Raw genomic sequence first — 21,084 nt, forward strand, 5'->3', positions numbered from 1 at the left:
TGTAACGCTTATTTTCTCCTCTTCCCCTAGCAGAAAGCCTGCGTGTCTCTGTCTGTCTGTCTGCACACAAAGTGCACAGCCCTGCAGACACACAGACGTACACAATCTGTCTGTCCACAGCTAGGTGCACCGCCAACTCCCCTTCTCCAGAGACACGGCTCTCCTGCTTGCCTAAATGGCAGGCAAGAGTCGGGTTTGGAGGAAGGGAGAATAATGTCAATGGACAAAAGTGAACTTCGTTTTCAGGCAGTGTTGTCTGGGGGCCGAGGCGGAGCCAGAGTGGGGAGGGGGAAAAAAATCAAATGCAAGCATCCCCTCCAGCTTGTGTCCAGCGGGCAGCAGGGCCCGGTGTGGGAAAGGGAGAGAAACGGCAAGCTTCCAGAGTTTTCCTGGAGAAAGTGGCACTTCCTTCCGAGGGAAAGGGAATTATTTCACCTCTCCCCAACTCTCCTGCAGCCCCTTCCCTTCCCCGCCTCCCCGTGCATGCCTTTGGCATCCCCGGTTCTGCTGCTGCGGGGCGATGCCAGCCCCCCAAACTTTCCCCCACTGAGCAGCTTGGCATAAAGGCAGAGCCAGGGAGAGCCCGCGGTGTGGGGGGCCGGTGCTTACACCTGCTTGCAAACACCCTCTGCCCCCTTCCCCCGGCACAGACCCCCTGCCCCCCGCCTTTCTTTTTCTTTCTGTTTCCTTTTCTTTGCTGTATTTATTTATTTATTTTCTAGTCGTACCTAACCTCCTTCCCCACCTGCTGCGGTCAGATTGCGGGATATAATTTATTGAAGGAAAGGGCCAGTTTTAACTCGGACAGCCTTGCCTTGTGTCTCACTGGAAAATGCAATCATGTGTTTGGGGGGAGGCGGGGAAGAAAAGCCATTTTCAGTCTCTCTTTTTTCCCCCTTCATTCATGAAGTGCATTTTGTGACATTATCTTGATGGGATATGGTTAACTTCGGGGAAAAAAAGAAAAAGGAAGAAAGGAAGCAGGGGGGAAAATCCACGGAGATGGAAAAAAGAACCAAAAGGGAGGGGGGAAAGACAACAAAAAGCTGTAAGGGGAAGCAGAGGAGCAGGACCTGGGAGCAGTGGGTGGGTGGATGTGTGTGTTTGTGTACCTCTGCACACACACAGCCGCGCATATACATCAGAGCAACTTCATGGTAGTTAGGAAATCATAAAGGGATCATTTACTCAGCACGAACGGGTGCTACAGAGGCAAAGCATTTTTGTCGCCTCAAAAGTTTACTTAGTTGAATGTTGGGCAATTTTGGAGCAGAACCAGTGAAGAAATTCTTTCGCAGAACTCTCCTATCAGTACTGCAGTCAGTAGCTAAGGCTTCAGAGTGTGTTTCTCATTGTCTTTTAAAGCGCCTGTGACACTGTGGGTTCTTTCCTCCTTTCTTCTTTTTACCCTTTCTCTTTTTTTTTTTTTTTTTCCCTGTCTTGCTCCTTTGCTCCCTTTCTTTTATTTATTTCCTTTATCTTTTTCTCTTTTTTCTTTTCTTTCTTGTTTACTCCCTTGCTCCCTTTCTCTCTCCTTCCTTCTTGCTCCCTCTTTTTCTTTTTCTCTCCCCTTTCTTCCTCTTGTCCTCTCTTTTTTTTTACCCTTCTTTTTTTCTTTTCCCCCTTTCTTTCTCTTTCTCCCCTTCTCCCTTTCTTCCCGTTCCTTTCTTCTTGCTAAGACAGATGCTGATTTCCAAGAGGCACATGCGTTACCCTCATTCCTAGTTTTCCAGCAATCCTGACAAAGATACGGGCACCAAGCTTTTCTCTCTTCTTCTTTTTTTCCCCCCTTTGTTGTTTTTGGTTTGTTTTCGGATGTATTGAGCTGCTTGTTATTTAAAGTGTTGAGGACCAGCGCCTAGTGCAGTGAATCAGATCGGGGAAGGGGGGGGGGGGCAGATCCAGAGGTAAAGGGAGGAAATGAACTTTCAGAGACTTATTAAATACGTGCGTGAGGTCAGAAAAGGGAGCGGAGAGGAGGTTTGAGAGAAGCCTCAAACTCCAAATAGGTTTACTTAAAAATAATAATAATAATAATAATAATAATAATAATTTAAAAAGTTACCAGGCAAACCTTACACTCTGTATATATGTTTAATATTTGTCCTTTGAGATGCAGAAATAGTTTCGATGTTTCCTTTGTCTATTTTTCTTTATTTTATTTTTTTCTTTTTTAAATGCTACCCAGGGAAAATATTTTCATATCGTTTTTAAGTGGCCTGCCTCAATGTATATTTATTTCTTTTAAAGCAAACAGGTTCTGGAGACTGCTTTTCTGTAGCTTTAAATGAGTAGGTGAACAAAATCTATATGGGATGTACTTTTTTTTTTTAATCTGTTTTGTTTGGGTTTGGTTTGGGTTTTGGTTTTGGTTGTTTGGGGTTTTTTTGGGGTTGTGGGGTTGTTTTTTTTTGTTGTTGTTGTTGTTGGGTTTTGGGTTTTTTTTGTTCGGTCTCTTTACAATGACTTTGTTTTGGTACATTTGGATGTGCTTGTGGGGAAAAAATAAAACCGCAGAGATCCTTATATATTTATGTTAAAGTAATATTTTATTATCTACATAAAACAGAAATGCACAATGCCTTTATAGTTTGTTCTAATTATTGAAAAGCCTTTATTTTATTTCTAAAGACAGCACAGATTCGGGTAGCTCTTAAGATCCGGAGGGAGAGCACCCCGGTACTCTCTGCTGAGTTTAGTTGTGTGTAAAAGCACCGCCATTCCTTCCTATTTCTTGGAATTTTTTGGAATAAATTTGATGCCTATACCGAGAGGTTCCACGCTCATAACTTCCAGGGGCTTGGAGGAGTAGCCGAGGAGCTGTGTTCATTGTGTCTGTCCGCCGGGGAGCCGCAGCTGTGTGTTTGGAGCGTCGCTTTCTGCGCGGGTGCTGGTGTCCTGTCCTGGATGCTGCTGCTGCTGGGGGGATTTGCTCCTCGGGTTAACCAGGCGATCTGCTGCTCCTGCTAACCAGGAGATCAGCTCAAGTTAACGAGAGGATCTGCTGCTCAAGTTAGTTGCACGTTGTGGTGGAAGGCGCGGAGAGGAGAAGAGCCTGGACTCTCCTCCTTCCCTTTTGGTAGTTTAAGGTCTGACTCCTTGAAAAAAGGAAAGAAAGAAAAGGACGAAAATGAAAACAGAAAGGCGGAGCTTAGCCATGGGGAGTGCTGGTGGGAACCCGGAGGAAGGATGCGGTGCCGGGCGAAGCTGTGCAGCCCTAGCGCGGGTGAATGCTCGCCGGGCCGGGCCAGGCAAGGCCCTGAGGCTCCGCGGCGGCGGTACCGAGCCGAAGGGAGCCGGGGGGCTGCGGCTCCGCGTGTGTCACGGCCCGATCGGTTTTACCAGGGTGGGAGGTTCGTCTGGGTAGCGGGGGCACGGCGTGTTGGCGAGCGGCAGCAGGCTGAGCGGTGGTGGCACACGGAAGGTGTGCGCAGGTCGGGTTTGGCTGCCTCGGGTTCCTAAGCACAGTGTCCTGCTCTTTTCTGCTCCCCCCACCCTTCCGCTCCCTCCTTCGCCTTGTTCCTCAGGCTTATTAGATTTAATATCTTTCCTAACTGCTGGTCAATATCGCACTCATCGCGAACAAATTCAGCTAAATGATCTTATCAATAGTTTGGAGGAGAAGTGACAGAAAGAAGGAGTGTTGTGTGCCGCGGACGTGCCATGGGGGCCGGGGGTGGCGGCGGGACCCGCGGTCAGCACCCGCGGAAGGCGAGCAGCCTCTGCCCTCTGCAGGACACTCGGGTGGGCGCCGGGGACAGGACCCGGCTGTCGGCGACAGCTCCTTGTGTGTCGTGCGGCCGGGCGATGAGAGCTCAGGGCTGTGCTCGGCGGCGCGGGCCCCATGCTGCGGGGATGGCTACGGGGAGCCGGTGTCGGGGCTCTGGGACAGCTCGGGCGGCTCCTGGGGGGCTTCCGGAGGCTGACCCGGGCGGGAGCGGCTTCTCCCGTTTCTCCCGGCTGTCTCTCAGGGCCGTTCTCCCTGCTTCCTTCCGCCTGCCTTTTAGAGGAAGAAGAGGGGGAACGGAGCGTCCGGGATGCTGCTACCGTGGGTGCTGTCGAGGTGCGCGGCAGCTCCCGGGGCTCCCCTCGTTCCCAACGGGAACTCCTTGCCGAAGCTCCAATGGCACCGACAGAAGCCCCGCTTCCTCGTCTCTCCCGGGGCAAGGCGGGAGGGGACTGTGTCATCCCAAAGCCGCCGTTGCTCCCGCAGTGTCCCCGGGGCTGAGGGGCAGCGAGCAGCTGTTGTCCACCCTGGGGAGCTTCCTCCGACGCCCCTAACCCCATCAGCTCTCCTGAGAATGAGGCTTGGAAGAAGGGGAGACGACCCGGCAAGCACCCCCGGGGCTGGTCAGGCCGCGAGGTACCGGGAGATGCTCTCGGGCTGAGCAACCTCTGAGACATCCGACGGGCGCAAAGGCCCCGGTCGTCCGCTGTTCCGCCTCGTCGTTTCTCTCTTTCTCCCTAGAGTGGAAGCTCCGAGTTCTGCTCTCCATGACACCTTCCTCAGCGTCCGATCCCCCGGGCAGCGGGGGTGAGGCGGGACGGGCCCGGTTTGCCTGCCTGCTTTTCAGCCTCCTGCTCTTGGCCTCGACTTCCTGGCCGGGGGCCGCCGATCCCCGTCCTTCTCCCGCTGCTCCGTTGCGGGAAACCCTTTCCTTCGGTTGCCTGCCCCTGCCCCCGAGGCCGCCTCAGGTCCTCGCGAAGTTGTTGAGGGTTTAATAGCGCTTTGTGCCGGTACCGTCGGTGCGGCGTTTCTCCGGTACGGAGGGAAGCGGCGGTGGGGTCAGCGCTGAGCTCTGGTCTTAGATAAAGCCATGGGGCAGGAGGGTGGGAGCAGGCGGTTCTCTGCGGCTTCTCGAAGGTGGCTGGGGCCAGGGCAGCCTCCCGATGCCTTCAAGAGGGAGGCCAGGCTGCGGGTGCGTCCCGGGCAGCGGCTCTGAGCTGCAGCCTCTGCGGGGTTGTAGCTTCGTTTCGTGTTTGGGAAGGAAACGCGGGGCTCGGGCTGCACCCCCCCCAGCTTTGACTCGAGGTGGAAAGGATTTTAAACCGCCACACTTGCAGAGCTGCAGAGGCTGAGCTGTCAGTGCGTGGTCGGGGCTGTGGAAGGGGCAGAGAAGGGCAGTGCCAGCCTGTTTGGAGCGGAGGTTTTCCAGGGAAAATGAGCCGGAGCAGCCCCGAAGCGTGCTTTGGCAGAACAGATAAATTAAAAAGCAGGAATTCCACCTCAGACCCAACTTCTCCTCCAACTACAAACCAAACTAAGCAGGCTTCCCGGCAGGCTTGCCCGAGCTGCCCTGTGGAGAGCTCCAGGGAGTCACCAGGCCGCACCGACGGCGACTCCCTACCGGCAGGGTCGGTGTGAACCTCGAGGAACCCCGGCCAAGTGTCCTTGGCAGCGCCTCGAGACCTGGGATGTCGCCTCTGCCGGCGCCGAAACCCTTCCTCTCGCACCCTCGGGCCCCGTGGTGTCCTTGGCGGGACTCACGGCTCGGATGCTGCCCTCCCGGCGGCAGGGGAACGAGCCGAGGACGGCAGAAAGCCTTTGGCTGTGCTGCCGGGAGACTTTCCCCGGCGGGGCGGGCAGCCGGGAGCGGGGCCACTGCATCCCTTCGTCCCCGGGCTGGGGGCAGGGTTTGGGCGGTGTTTGCCCTGAGCCCCTGTTCGTGCCCCAGCTCAGTCGCCTACCGGGGCCGGGCGGACGCCTGCCTCGCTTTTCGGGCCTGTGATGGGCGAGGGGAAGCTCCGGGAGGTCTCTGCCCGCTCGGCGGCCGAGGGGCCGTGCGGGCTGTCCCGGGGAGCTGCAACGGGCTGCGGCTTCTCTCGGCGGCCCCGCAGCCTCCATCCCACACCGCCCCGTGAGTCTCCGAGCATGTCCCCGCTGCTGCCAGCCATGAGGACCGGCAGGGGCAGGCCGGTAGGAAGCTGGCGGCCGGTGATGCTTCGCCTCCTGCTCGCAGGGAGCTAAATCCCGGCAGGAAAACGCGGGCAGAGTCGGTGACTGGGAGACCGCTTCCCCCACTGCTCCCCCCTGTCCCATCCCGGGAGCTGCAAGAGGCTCTGCTCTCAAAGTTCGGGCTCGTTTTTAGCCAGCCCCGCTCATTCATTAATTCCCTTCTCTCCTTGATTCATTCATCTCCGCAGCCATTCATTGCCAAGTCCATGGAGGCATCAGCTCCTTGGTCAGTAGGGGAGAGACACAAACAAGGATGCTGCTATTTATTTCCCTCTGCCTGTGGATTTCTAAGACGTTCAAGCAGGCACAATCATTAAACTAATTTGTATTTGATTGTTTGGGCGGACGAGGGTGAATTTTATTGCACTAAGCATTCAAGCACGCACGCATCGCTGATTACCAGTATACATTAAATAAAGTTGTTTGTACACATTGTCTTACCACATATAGGCAGTCTTATTATTCTAATTACTCTAATTAGTGCATTGAAATGTTTTCTACTTGATTTGAGGAGACAGTGATTAGTTCTATTACTTCTTTTAACTCTTATTTCATGGAAAACTGTTGGTGCATGTACCAATTACCTTGGGTCTTTTTCTCTTTAATATAGCGCGGGCCAAAATTATGATGAAATGGCATCGTTGGCAGGCACAGAATTTCGTCCGTTCCCCCTGCTTAAAGAGCTGCAGTATTTTACAGATCTCCCCATCAGACAGACACTTCTCTCCCCCCATCTTCCTCAGCGCTCGGGAAGAATCATTTCTAGGGAAAGCAGCTCGGGGTTTATTTACAATTTCTTCTGCGACTTCTTAGCGACTTTGTGCTTGTAGCGTTTACTATTTGGTTTTTTTTCTCGAAAAGAAAGGGAAAGAAAAGAAAGGGAAAGGAGAGAAAGGAAAAGAAAGGGAAAGAAACGAAAAGAAAGGGAAAGGAAAGTCTGAGATATATTTGACGCCAATCTATTTAATAACTTTTAAATTAAGGTTACTATTAATTGATAAAATCAGTTCGCCAAAGAAGTTTCTTCGATAGGGAATTGTAATTAAAACCTTAATCTCGATTGAGGGTTTTTTTTTCTCTCCCCTTAAACACTTTCTTAAGGGATTTTGTTTGATTTTGTTTTCCTTCCCCCCCCCTTTTTGCGCTGTTTTCCGTTTCCAAGCTCGGAGGAGCCCCCACCCTACCCAGAGCAGGGAGATTGTTTCGTTATCGAAATCTCCATCTCCACTATTGAGCCAATAGAGGTTCTGGGGGCAGGTTTGGGCTGTTTTGTGTGTGGTGGTTTTCGCCTTTTGTGTTGATGTGGAGGCCACTCAAACCCAGCCGGTGACAAAGCAGGCGGCGGGGAGGGAATCTCGCCTTCCTCTCACGTTACAAACAGGGAAGCCTGGCTATTTCTCGGTCACCAAAACACTGCTTTTATTGTTGGGGTCTTCCTTCTCTTCCTTCTAGTTTGTTAAATAAATACAAAGGGATGGAGAGGGGAGGGAAAAAAAGGAGGGGGGGGAAGAAAGAAAGAAGATGGGGGGAAGGAAAACAAGGGGGGAAAGGCAGCAGCGCAAAGCATCCCATCAATTCCTAGCAGCCCAGGTCTGGAGGGAAATCTATGGAGTTACATCGGTAAATACCGAGCCTAGGCTGCTTCTACTTTTAATATTTAAACTAGGATTAAAGAGGCTCTAACGACGCCTTCCTAACCTTTGCCAATCGCCTGTGCGAGGAGAAACGCACCAAAAATTCACAGAAGGGGCGAGATGGCTCCCGATGGCCTCTGACGAGCGGCTGGAGACCAGGACAGGGGTGTGGATGGGGACAGCGGTGGCGTTTAGGGGCTTGTTCGGTGTAGAGCGGGGGGATTCTGCTGCTGCTTCTCGCAGAGCATCTTCTCGTCCTGCTTCGTGGGCTGGTCGCAGGGTTGGCAGTGTTTGGGTTCAGGGAAGACGCCAACGTTCTCGGCTTCGGTCCCGGGCTCGGTCCCGGCCCTGGGCCCCAGGTACCAAGGGACAGAAGCCGGGACCGAGCCCGGGACCGAAGCCGGGGCCGTGCCGTGGAGTGCGAGCTCCCTCCAGCGGTCTCCGCCGCCTCCACCGAGATGGGCATTGGAGCATCCCCCGCTGTCCTCTCCGAGACCCACCTCTGCCTCCTCGGACACAAAGGCAGCGAGGAGCTTCTCTTCTTGATGAAGATCAAACCATCCCAACGGTCAGACCATCATCAGAACCCCCAGATCTCATGCCCAAAACCTTTCCCTTTGGGTGCACCCCCCATTCCCCAAGGAATAGGGAAGCAGAAGCAGCCCTGATGACTCGAGGGAGCTGCTTTGGAGCTGCTTGGGTTCTGTCTCTTCTCAGCCAACACCACAACATCCTCTCCAAGCCTCCTGCCAGCTCTCAGCGGTTTGAGTCTCTGTGGGGCTCCGACCCCAGCAGCACTATGGGGTTGGTATAACCACAGGGGTTTACATCCTGTGCTTGTTTCAGTCACTGTGGCTTGCCAAGCCGTGTAAAGTAGGTGCTGGAAAGGTTAGAACATCGTGGGGATGAGGAGCCTGAGCTGCTCAGACGTTCTGCTGCAGCAGACTGGAGCTCACTGCAAGCAGAGAGGTGACATATCAGGATCTCAGGAACTCCCTAATTCAACGAGCAAATTGTGCTGAAACAAAACAAAACAAAGCCACAAAGAAGTCTGAGAACGGAGTTCTGCAGAGAGCTCTCCTCACACTCAGCCAGCCAGGCCCATGGCACTCGCAGACACGGGAGAAGAGAGGCAGCTTTCCAGCTGGACGTCAGCTGCGGAGCTCTTCAGGCGACAAAAGCAAGAGGCGACGCCAGGCTGGAGCTGGAAAGGTAAGCAGTGGCTGCACCTCTCACTGCAGCCCAAGGCTGAGAAGATAGCTCTGTCCACACTGGGCAGGAAACCACCACCAAGGCTCAGGCTTCAGACGGCTTCACTTCAGGAATCTCTCCTACACTGGCAGACCAGTGAGGGTTGATTTATTTGCTGACAGGTCAGGGGAGCTGGGTTGACATCAACCCTTTGTGTACTAATCATGCTGAGGACCCCCAGTGTATAAATCATTGATCTGTAGGATGGTTTGAGTTGGAAGAGACCTTGAAGATCCTCTAGTTTCAACTCTCTGTATCCCAAGGCAGTTTTGAGCACAGCCTTAGCCCTTCACTTCAGCAATCCCTCAGCAAAGCCATGCAAGTCTGGCCCTTGGCACTGGAGGAGCGGCCGGAGAGCGCAGCCTGCCCGCACACCTCGGGAGGGAGGTGCTGCAGAGGAGCAGTGGAGGCGCAGCTGCACCGTTTGGGGTCGGTGCTGCCACCTCTCAGCTCAGGACCAGCCGCAGCGGGGGCCAGGTCACTCCAACAACGGCCACAGCTGCATCTCTCTGGGGCAGGTTTGATTTCACTTCCCACAGGCTCTACCCACCAGGCTGAAATCAATCTCCCTCCACCCAGCCTCACCCAGCACCGTAGCTCCTCTCCTGCCACTGCATCTGCAGGGAAAGGGCAAAAGAGGCTCACCCAGAGTGCCAGTACGTGGCCCAGCAGCTGCACCCTTGAGTCCCCTGAATCCAAGCCTTCCCACATCCTTGGGGTGCTCCACCACCAGGCTTTGTCCTAACACTCACCAGGCTGAGACAGGCCAGCAGCAGACAGAGCCTGCACACAGCGAGTGGGAAGCTGTCACTGACAAATCCCAAACCCTTGTCCTGCCAATGGGCACCACTGGGTCTCACCTTCCTGACACCCACCCCTGAAGTACTGATCAGCAGCGATGAGATCCCTCCTCAGGCTGCTCTTCCCCAGACAAAACAGCTCCAATTCCCTCAGCCTTCCCTCCTCACAGGGCATTCCAGTCCCCAGCACCTCTGTGGCCCTTTGCTGTGCCCTCTCCTTGCAGCAGGGAGCCCAGACCTCAGTGCTGTTTGAGTCCAGTGGAGACTGTCACCTGCCTCTTCCAGGGACAGAGACAAGTCCACGTTTCTGAGCCCCCCCCTGCAGCAGGCTGATCTCTGTGTCCCTCTGGCCACACACGCCCAACCCTGTGAGTGTGAAGAACATGCAACTGCTTCCCCATCCCAAAGCAATCCTGGAATCATAAAGGTTGGAAAAGGCCTCTAAGAGCCCCAAGTCCAGCAGCCTTCTACTTAATGCACTCCCACACATACCAGCTTGAGGTCTGTCACAGTCTCTTGGGCAGGGAGGTCTGAGAACCCTGAAATATTTTGAGGTCTGGCTTCCCCTGCGTGGTTTGTAAACCACTTGCATGACCATGAGTGCCAGAGAGACACCTGGCAGTGCCCAGTGCTGGGGGGGAATTTGCAATACAGGCATCAGTCACCGTCGGGGCACTCAGGACACCTGGAAGAGCACCTGGTGGGTGTCAGGAGTCAGCTGTACTCTGCCCCAGACGCACAGAAGCCAGGTTCAGCCTCCTCCCTCTGCTTCTTGCTAATCAAAAGCAGCAGCAGCTGTGAGCTGGTGCTGGAAGGGAGGCTGAGCACGTCTGAAACAATATTGGCCTGAGGCAGAGTTGTGATACAAAAGCACATGAAGGAGGCTGAACACTCCTGGAGGTGCTGGAGATGAACAGAAAAAAGAGAAGTTTCCTTGAGATGCAAGCAAAGGACTCAGAGCTCAGTGTCTGAGCAGGAGCTTTGTCCTCAACCATTAGCAGGTGACTCTGACACGGACTAAACTGCCCAGAGGAGAGTGGCACAGCTCAGACCAGGAGCTCTTGGCTAATTCTGAGCCAACAAGCAGGCTGGGTGCACAGTGGCAGGCAAGCTGCCCAGCAGGGAAGGACCAAGGTGCTGGGGGACAGCTGAAGATCAGCCAGCAGTGTGCCCAGGAGGGCATCCTGGCTTGCAGCAGCAATGGTGCAGGGAGCAGGGCAGGGGCTGTGCCCCTGCACTCAGCACTGGTGAGGCCACAGCCTGAGGGCTGGGGTCAGGCTTGGGCTCCTCAATCCCAGAAGGACACTGAGGAGCTGGAGCAGGTCCAGAGAAGGGCAACAAACTGGTGAAGGGTCTGGAGAGCAGGGCTGGGGAGAGGCAGCTGAGGGAGCTGGGGGTGTGCAGTGTGGAGAAGAGGAGGCTGAGGGCAGAGCTCACTGCTCTCTGCAGCCCCCTGAGAGGAGGCTGCAGCCAGGTGGGGTTGCACTCTTCTGCCTAGTATTGGGTGACAGAATGAGAGGAAGGAAATGGCCTGGAATTGTGACAGGGCAGTGTTAGGCTGGAGATGAGGACACATTTATTTGCTCTAAGAGTGGCCAGGGATTGGCAGAGGCTGCCCAGGGAGGCAGTGGAGTGCCCATCTCTGGAGGTGTTCAAGAAAGGTGTGGCCGTGGCACTTGGGGCCAGGGTGGTGCTGGGTTGATGGTTGGACTGGATGACTTCCAAGGGCTTTTCCAACCCAAACAGTTCCATGATCCCATGCCTTCTCCAGTAGCCCAGGACAAAGAGGCAGCTTCCAAACAGCTGAGAGGGGGTTTAATTTGTTCTTTAGGAAAGGGGGTCAAAACATGCAGAAGAACTTCACTCCCCACAAAGGATCCCTCCCAGGCCAGCTCTGTCCCGCCTGGGCCAGGCACAGCTCTTCAGTCAGAGGAGGGCAGGGAGAAAGCAGAGACACTCACATCACTGAGCAGTACTGCGCCCAGCAGCTGGAAAGGAGCCCCCAGCACTGTCTGCTGGCACCAAGACCTCCAGCAGGGCCACCTCTTGCTGAGGCCCTTCTCTGGAGCTCAGCAGGGGCTGTAGGGTCTGTAGTGTGCAAGACTGAGGGCAGCTCAAACAACCTGTCCCATGCCTGCTAACGTTCCCCAAAGAACCCTTTCTTAGGGTTCTGTGCCCAGCCAGAACCCTCATGCCACAGAAACCTCAGTGCAGGAGAACTGTCTCAGACACAGCTGCCAGCCTGCTGAGTGCCCAGGCCACAGGAGGAACGAGGAACATGCAAACCCAGGCAGGGTGCCCCTGCCCCACACGACACAGTGCTACATGTTCATCTAGGCTGGGAACATCTGGAGACCTGGGAAACACAGCCCAGGAGATGCAACAGACAGCAGGAGCCAGGAGGGAGCAGTGCACAGTGGACACCACTGCTGCTGGCAGCAGAGCAGCTACACCTGGCAGTCTTAGAGCCAGATGAAAGGTATCAAAATAGCTGCAGCCCATTAATTCCCCTGGCCCCTTAATTCCATGTGTTCAGAGCCACACACAGAGCCACTCAGGTCAGGAGAGGTCAGAGCAGGCAAAGGGGACTGCTTCTGCAGGGTCTGAGGGGCACAAGTAGCTCCTGACACCTAAACCACTGACTTAGGTTTTTAATCTACTTCTTTCTGGATGGAGCTGGGAGAGGTTTGAGCCTGAGGATGGATGTGGGTCCAGGCTGCCGTTTTGCTGTTCCCAGCTCAGCACTGGATGGAATTCCTCTCAGCTGGGTATTCTAGGGCCAGGTGTCCAACCTGAGCCCAGTCACAGCTTCTGCCGTCTCCAGAGAGGTTCTCCAGAACATGACTCATTCCACCTGCCTTCAATATCTACCTCAGGAGATTCACAGCTCTGCAGAGGTGCTCAGGTTCCTCCTTTACCGTAGGTGTCTGAATTGCAGGGAGCTGCTCTCTGCTCACTGCTGACCATGACCACTGGACAGCTTCTGTCTGGAACAGCTGGCACAAGAGCTCCAAGAACCAGGCAGCAAACACAGAAGTCTTCTTTTTTACTTTTTTTTGCCTGAAATTTAGACCTCTAAGTCCCCAGGGATCACAAGTCCAACTCCTAGGAAAGCTGCTCTTCCACACGAGTCCTGCTGGACTTCACCATGTCCACAGCCAACTGAAGCCTCACTCACCTCCACAGAGCTACCTGGGCAGGCAGCTCAGGATTAGGCATACAAGTGGGAACACTCTGGAGCTGCAGTCTTCAGGAGCTGGGGAAATTGCTTTAAGTGCTCAAATCAGCACATCAGTTGCCCAGTGAGATCTTTGCCTCCATGCCACATCAATTCCTCCCAGCCAGCAGAGCAGCCCCTTCAGAGCAAGCCTCTGCTGCTGTTGGCGCAGGCAGTGCTGTGGCAGCTGCTGCCAAAGCACATCTCCTGCAGTGCTGCACAAGGCCAAAGGGCAGGGCACAAGAATGGAACATCCTTACAAGCAGACTGTGGAGAACACGACTGAGGGATCTCCAGTGCTGGAGAGGAAGACCTGGCTCCAGAGCAGTGAAATTCCTCCAGCTGAGGAACTGCCACAGTTCAGTCGGGAGGAACTGAAACCAGGTTTCCTCTGTGGCTGCCTCCCTAGGAGACAGTCCCCAGCAGTGAGCAGCCTCTGCACTCCCTCTGAGCTCCCTGGGACACCTCTCCCTGTGCAGACAAACCAAAGGCACTTGTGCAAAACAACAGAGGGGTCCACCACACCCTCCTGTCCAGCTTGCTCCTGCTGCATGGATGGAGAGGGGCTCAGCCTGCAGGCAAAGCAACAGCTGGCAGCAGGCCTGATGTGAAACACCTTTTGCTATTCCAGCCACTTCCCAGATGAAGAACCTCTGAGATTTGTCCAGGTGTTGATGCACAGATCAGAGACCTCACCTGTGCATGGATCTGCACCCAGACTGCAGACAGACAGGGGTGGAAGTGCACAGACACACAAGCACCAAACAGCAGAGCTGAGCAGGGATCTAGCCTTACTTCTTTGTGAGGTATAAGGAAGATCCAAAAGCATTTTGTTTCCTTCATCCTGGAAACATTGCACCTGCACTGCTCTCTCTGTGCTGGAAGACTTCTTGGATGTACAAAGCCACAGCTAAAGGTGCCTCTGGCTCCCCAGCTGAAGGCAGAGCCTGCAGCCAGAGATGCAAACCTTTCCCCATGATTTGAATTCATTGTCTCAGCAGTGGCTAAGTTTGAAGCAGTCCAAATAAAAAACAGGCTCCCATTTATCTTTCCAGTGACAACAGAGACCTCCTGGCAAAACTCAACTTCACACATAAAAGCACAACACAAAGGAAAGGGAAGAAATCCTTCAGGATGAACAAAATGCCAGTTTAGACCTCCTTGACACCAGCTGGAAGCAAGAAGAGAGAACCTCCACCCAAGGGAGTGCCAAAAGAAGAAACATCCACAACTTGTCCAGCAACAGCCCTCTGAGACCACCAAGTCCAAGCCCCACTGCTTCTGTGAGCACATAGTCCTGCAAACCCATCCCTAAGGCCCCCCAGATCACACTGCCCTTGTTCCAAAGCCACTGCACTGCCACTGCTCTCCTGCTGGGTACAGAGGGTTGGGCTGGCACCTGGCAGTGGACCTGATGCCCGTGCAGGGGACAGCAGGCACACTCCCCTAACTCCTGTCCCTCAGTACTCTGGATGGTAACAAGACAGAGGGCAGAACAAGTCCTGGCCACCAGAGGACCTTGGAAACACTTGCCCTGGAGTTGTCTACACATGACCAGTTCTGACACCAAGTGTCACAGAGTGGCAGGGGTTGGAAGGGACCTCTGGACATCATCCAGTCCACCTCCCCTGCCACAGCACTGGCACACAGGAACACACCCAGGTGGGGCTTGAAAGCCCCCAGAGGAGGAGATTCCACAGCCTCTCTGGGCAGCCTGCTCCAGGGCTCCAGCACCCTCACACTGAAGAAGCTTCTTCTCATGCTGAGGTGGAACCTCCTGGTTCCAGCTTGTACCCTTTGTCCTTGCAAGTACCTGGCTCGAGCTTCTCCTCCAAGACCAAGCAGCAGCTGGCAATTGTCTCTTTTGTTCCTGCTCAGCTCAGGTTCTTGCATTGCTCTGCTGTGTGGCTTAGGCTGGCCTGTAAAGCATCACCACAGCTACCTCAGGTGCAGGAAGGGAGCAAAATGGGTCAGGAACAATTCACTGCCAAAGAGATGAGAAACAGTCTGGGGGCCCTGGAGCTGGACACAGCACTCCAGGTGAGGTCTCACCAGAGCAGAGCAGAGGGGCAGAATGTCCTCCTTTGACCTGCTGCCCACGCTGCTTTTTTTCCAGCTCCAGACCCCCACCATGGGCAGGGACACCTCCCACCAGCCCAGGTAGCTCAAGGCCTCGTCCAGCCTGGCCTTGAACACCTCCAGGGAGGGAGCAGCCACAGCCTCCCTGGGTAACCTGTTCCAGTCTCCCCACCCTCACTGCCAGGAGGTCCCTCCCCTTCTCCTCACTGCAGCCACACACCAGGCTGCTGCCTGCAAACAGCACTGCCAGCGGCGAGCACAGGGCAGAGCAACTGCAAGGCACGACAGCAGCACTCCCAAGTGCCCAACCTACTGACTCATCTGTGTAGGAATTCCTCTCTCCACCGTTTCAGAGAGCACTGATCTCCTGCTCTCAAGAAGATTCTTTTAAAGACATTCTTCTTCAAAACCCCCAAGCCCGCCAGCACAAGCTCACAGCCACAGCCCTGGCAAAGGACTCCCAGAGCAGCAGGTGGGGAGTCACTGGGTGAAGCTCTTCTTGATGAAGACGTTGGGGAAGTTGGCATTGAGCTCCAGGACAACTCTGTTATCAATCTGTGAGCAGAAGGACACATCAAGCAGAGAAAGGTCTTTGCAGGACTCCAGCAGCTTCCTCAGCGAGGCAGGGCCCACCATGCGCGTCCCTGCGGACAGAGAGCAAACAGCTGCAGAGCTGCAGCAGCGCTGCTGGGACACAACCCCCCTCTGGATGGGCTCAGTGAGACTTCACACTCAGCACCTGAAGGCAGCCTGCAGGGAGGCTGCGGAGAGACTTTTCCTGAGTGTCTAGAGACAGGACAAAGAGCAATGGTTGGAAGCTGAGGCAGAGCAGGGTTAGACTGGAGCTGAGGAAGTTCTTCAGTGTGAGGGTGGTGAAGCTCTTGAATAGGCTGCCCAGGGAGGCTGTGGCTGCCTCCTGCTTGGGGGTGTTCAGGATCAGACTGGATGAGGCCTCGAGCAGCTGAGTCCAGTTGAGAGGCAGGGAGGTTGGAACTGGAGGATCTTTGAGGTCCCTTCCAACCCAAACCCTTCTGTGAATGTCAAACAGAGTCACAGCCTTCACCTTCAGCCAGTGCTTCTCTCCTGTCTCCCATTGCCTGTGACTGCCTTTCACTTCCTGGGTTCCACCTGCCCACTGCTCCCCTCAGAACATGATTCATCTCCAGAAGGATGCCTCTGGTGCCAGCTGCCTTCTGTGGTCACTTCTGTGGCCAGCTCAGGGATCACTCTCTCCGAGCCATCATTTGACATCCCCTTGCTGGCACAGCCTCCCTTTTTACCTCGCTCACAATCCTGTCCTTACCACTGTGATTTGCAACTCTCTCATTAGAGGCTCATCACAGCTGCCTGCTTCTTCATGCAACACTCCCCATGGCCACTGAGAACCTTCCCTGATTCACACCCCTTGTCCAGAAATCCAGCACTGCCTCACTGCCAGGATCTGCTCTCCCATCCCAGCTCAGTCTCTAACACCACCACCACATTATGCTACCCTTTTTTTCATGCCCCCACCAAGCCTTAAAATTGCTCCTGCCTCAGCACCTTGCTTTGGAGCCAGCCTCGTTTACACATCACAGCTCTCACACTTGGAGCTCCCAATGCGTTTGCACCCAGCCAGATCTGGATGCCTGGCCCCAGATTGTCTGTGTAGGATGCTCCTCATTCTTCCCTACCTGAACTTCAACAGCTCTCCTACTACTGCAGCTCAGCCTGGCAGCCTCACTGGTTTTGTAACAAAGTGGGCCACCCTGAGCTGCAGGTTGCTCTGCACCTCCTTCTCTCCTCCTCAGACTGAATGTTTCTGTGCTCCTCTCAGCACCTTGCTGGGGTTTGGTTATTCCCACCTCGGGTGGAGCAAGCCTCACCTGCAGCCTCGCTGTCGTGCTGGTGATGGATCTTCCCTAAGAGCACATCCTGCTGCACTTAAGGAGTGCAGCAGCACATGGAAAGGGTTGGGCTGGAGGGACCTTCACAATCATCCAGTTCCACTCCTCCTGTCATGGCCAGGGGCACCTCCCACTAGCCCAGGCTGCTCCAGGCCCCATCCAGCCTTGACCTGAACACTTCCCTGGGCAACCAGCCCCACTGTCAAGAATTTCTTCCTCATCTCCAGTCTCAGCATATCCTCCCCAAGGTTCAGTCCATTCCCTCTCACCCTATGGCAAGCATCATGCCCTCAAGTGTTCCTGCTTCTCCCCTCCTCCCCTAGACCAGCCAGATCAGCCTTTTGCTCTTCACATTTCCTCCCCTCTGCTGCACCCAAGCCAAGGCCCAGATTTTCACGTTGGAACTGACTACCCATGTGTTGATGCTCTCAAGATAAAGCTGACAATGTTGACAGCTGGCAAGGGGGCAGGTGGGTTTGTGGCTCAGGAAGGTGTGGGAGGTGTTGCTATGCAGACAGGAATACACAGAGTTTGTGACAACAAGGGGGCCTGCTTCTCTTTACTCTTTGTTGGGCAGGACAGAGGAGTTGGGGCTTTGGGGGAGTGAGGTTAAAATTTCTTCTTCAGCCTTGCTAGCAGCAGTTAGCTCCACAGCCACAGAGCTCAGCAGCTGCTATGATGCCCAAGAAAAGCTCTGGGCACTGCCAGTTCAGGCTCTCACCGACCTGTCCCATTGTTGAACGCTGACCACAGCTTGGAGACCAAACTACAGGCCTAGATGTGTCCAGATGACTTCAGACAGCACTGGATTGTGCACCCCAGCACTACAGGACTGCTCCCCAGGAAGCACCTGGGGAACCAAATCCCTTTTCCACAAGCACAGCAGTAGGATGTCAAACTGAATTCAAAAGCAAAAGAAGTGGGGCAAGAAACCTTCAGTGCTGGCAGAGAGGCAGCAGAAGTCACAAACTGTTCGTAGGCTTGACACAGCCAAACCATTCAGTGAGCAGCCCCTGGAGAAGTGGAAAGGTCAGGCCACTGTGGGCAGGCACAATGGCACTGGAACAGAAAGCCACAGCAGTGGGTGGCCAGGAGAACATGTGTGCCTCTGAAAGGCTTCTTTCACTCTGCCCTTTGGGAACTCTTCCTCTCTGGAGAGGGAAACGTGCCATGATGCTGCAGCTGCACAAGAGTCCTCAGGGATCCAGAACACACTGCCTGCTGGGGACACAGGCAGCAGGGCTGACAACCTGCACCAGGTGCAGCCCCCTCAGAACCTCTGCACCCTCCTTGCCCGTGCTGGGCAGCAGGCAGCATTCACAGACTCAAAGAATGGGCTGGAAAGGACCTTAAAACTTATCCAGTTGCAAGCCCCTGCCATGGGCAGGGACACCTCCCACCAGCACAGGCTGCTCAAGGCCTCATCCAGCCTGGCCTTGAGCACCTCCAGGCAGGGGACATCCACAGCCTCCCTGGGCAACCTGTGCCAGTGTCTCCCCACCCTCACTGTCAAGAATTTCTTCCTCATCTCCAGTCCCAACCTGCCCTCCTCAGGCTTCAATCCATTCCCTCTTGTCCTGTCACTCCAAGCCCTTGCCAGAAGTCCCTCCCCAGCTTTCTTGTAGCCCCTTGCAGGTAAAGACAGGTAAGATGCAGATGAGTGCTGCCCCCCTGCCTTACCCAGGATGTCCAGCTGGCGCAGGTGGGTGCAGTTGGCAGCCAGCTCCTCGATGTCTGTGTCACACACGGACCTGTTGGCTGTCAGGAAGAGCTTCTGCAGGTTGGGGAGCTTCCGTGCAAGGTTGGTGAAGCAGCCTGTGCTGCTCTGCAGCGTGGGGCACCAGCCAAGGTCCAGCTCCTCCAGCAGCTGGCAGCCTGAAGCCAGCTCTGCTATCCCACTTTCAGTAATGTTTTTGCATCTCCACAGATCCAGGCTGCGGAGCTTTTTGCACTTTGCTCCCATCATGCTTGCTACAAGATCATAGTCTTCAATCTGCAAGGCAAGGGAACACTCTGTCACCGATGCCATCTCTGCAGGCACACACAGGGGCTCCAGGGTGTGCTTGCTGCCACACCTACAGATCTGTCTGAAGCATCTGTCAGCTCTAAGGAGCTCTGAACGTTATTCACTGCAGAGCACAGCAAGCTCTGCTTCTACAAAAGACAAAACCAAGATGCACTTCCTCTCAACCCCCAGACAAAGATGCTCCCAAACCCATGTCATGGCAAAAGGCAGGGAGCAGCTCGTGGCTGGGAAAGGGGGATGCAGTTCTTCCTTTATGAGGTGATTAAAGCTGCCCTGGTGACAAGCGCCTGCAGGCTGAAGAATGTGCTCATTCCTTTCTGCCTTGGCCATCTCCTTATGGAAGCCTTAATGGTTACCTTGGGCAAGCCAAAGGGACTGCAGCAGGGTCCCACCACTCGGGCAGAGAATGAAATCCACTCTCAAAAAGCAGAGGAAGGCAAAGGCGTAGGAGAGCCACAGCCACACTGCCTGCGAGTGAGACCAGGGAGGGCTGACCAGTTCTGCTCTGTCCCTTGTTTCCTGAGCTAGGAGGTCCTGAGGGGTGATGGAGAAAAGAAGGCTCCAGGGTGACCTCACAGCAGCCTTCCAGTACCTACAGGGGGCTGCACAAAAGCTGGGAGGGACTTTTTACAAGGGCCTGAGTGACAGGACAAGAGGAAATGGACTGAAGCTGGAAGAGGGGAGATGAGGAAGAAATTCTTGACAGTGAGGGTGGGGAGACACTGGCATAGGTTGCCCAAGGAGGCTGTGGATGCCCTCTGCCTGAAGATGTTGAAGGCCAGGTCTGATGAGGCCTTGAGCAGTCTGGGCTGGTGGGAGGTGTTCCTGCCCATGGCAGGGGGCTGGAACTGGCCGATCCTGAAGGTGCCCTCCAGTCCAACCCACCCTGTGACTCCAAGGCACTTGAAGCCACAAGCTGCGACTTGTGCCTACGGAACTGGGCTGTGACCCCTCAGTGCACAACTAAGCTCTGGGAGCTTTCAGCAGCCTGGCATTTAACACATCCTTGTGCAGCAGTCACAGGGCAAGCCCACACACAGACGCCCCAGCACCCCAAGAGCTGCAGGTACTCACCATGACACAGCTGCCCAGGCTGAGGTGCTGCAGCTCGGAGCAGAAGTTGAGGATACTGAGCAGAGCTGTTTGCTGCCGCGGGGGAACACATCAGGAGCAGACATGGGAAGCGAAACAAAGAGGAGAGGTCGATTAGACATGAAAGGCTCTCACCACACTTCCTGAATTGCAGCCCAAAACTCTGTTACAGGCACCACAAACGCCACTTGCTGAGTCCCGGGGTGCTGTGCCCATTGACTGACTCCAAGCACTGGCAGTCCTGACAAACTGCCTTACAGCTCTGGCTGGGTTCCTGCCCTGAGGGTACCTCCACACCCACCACCTACCCACTGGGCTCCCACAGGAAAGCTGCTGAAGAACTGTGGCAAGCTCAGGCAGCAGGCAAGGGCAGCCCAGAGCCCTGGTGGCAGAGCAGAGGCTGTGACGGTCACTCCTCAGCTGCGGGCTGATGGATCTGCCAATAGAGCTGCTGACTGCCATGTCCCAGGAGCCCCTGTGCTGACAGGGATGCTGGCACCCACCGAGCACCTGTCACTGCCAGCACAGGCACCGAGACAGGCACAAGCAGTGCTGTAAAGCCACCTGCCTGCCACTGAACCTGGCCCTTCTGCTCAGCCTGAAACTGGGCTGGAGCATTGCTTGAGGGCAGGGATGGCAGCCAGAAGGGTCTCGACAGGCTCGAGAATTGGGCCAGTGACAATGGCACGAGGTTGGACAAGTCCAGGTGCAAGGACCTGCAGCTGGGTCAGGCCAAGCCCAGGCACAAATCCAGGCTGGACCTGAGAGGCTGAGAGTCAGCAATCATCCTCCTTAACTGACACAGAGTGCAGAAGAGAACAACCTGCAGGACGTGAGATCCACTCCAGAATTCCTCTTCTTCAGAGAGGAAGGCTCACATTCAGAGCTGGCCTGAGGAGCTCTCTGAGCTACCTGTGTTAAGTGGAGCAGGAATCTGAGGCAGCTCTCAGAACACCTTCTTTAGACCCTCTCTAATTTCAGTCAGTCCTTCCTGTACGGATGTGCACTGAGCCCACCCTTTCAAACACCTTTTACAGCTTAGGCACCCTAAAGTATTACACAACCACTCTAGAAAGCCCACAGGATGCAAGACAGGCAGCAGTGCCAGGGGGGCAGGAGCAGGGGCTTGGTGGGACACCACAC

General features: G+C 54.9%; 1 protein-coding gene across 3 annotated transcripts in view; it reads right to left on the reverse strand.

The window, feature by feature from the left end:
• Positions 1 to 11,434: 11,434 nt before the first annotated feature.
• FBXL4 (F-box and leucine rich repeat protein 4) overlaps positions 11,435 to 21,084 on the reverse strand; it is a 30,120-nt gene continuing 20,470 nt past the window's right edge. For all 3 annotated transcript variants that reach the window (XM_064170177.1, XM_064170178.1, XM_064170176.1), the window contains exons 7-9: positions 19,924 to 19,995; positions 18,504 to 18,816; positions 11,435 to 15,581 (exon numbers count right to left, since the gene is read on the reverse strand). In XM_064170177.1, the coding sequence (XP_064026247.1) occupies positions 15,418 to 15,581; positions 18,504 to 18,816; positions 19,924 to 19,995 (549 nt within the window). In that variant the 3' untranslated portion in view covers positions 11,435 to 15,417. The remainder of the gene's footprint in view (positions 15,582 to 18,503; positions 18,817 to 19,923; positions 19,996 to 21,084) is intronic.

The sequence above is a fragment of the Pogoniulus pusillus genome, chromosome 33 (genome assembly GCF_015220805.1).
Source record: "Pogoniulus pusillus isolate bPogPus1 chromosome 33, bPogPus1.pri, whole genome shotgun sequence".
Classification (NCBI taxonomy): Eukaryota; Metazoa; Chordata; class Aves; order Piciformes; family Lybiidae; genus Pogoniulus; species Pogoniulus pusillus.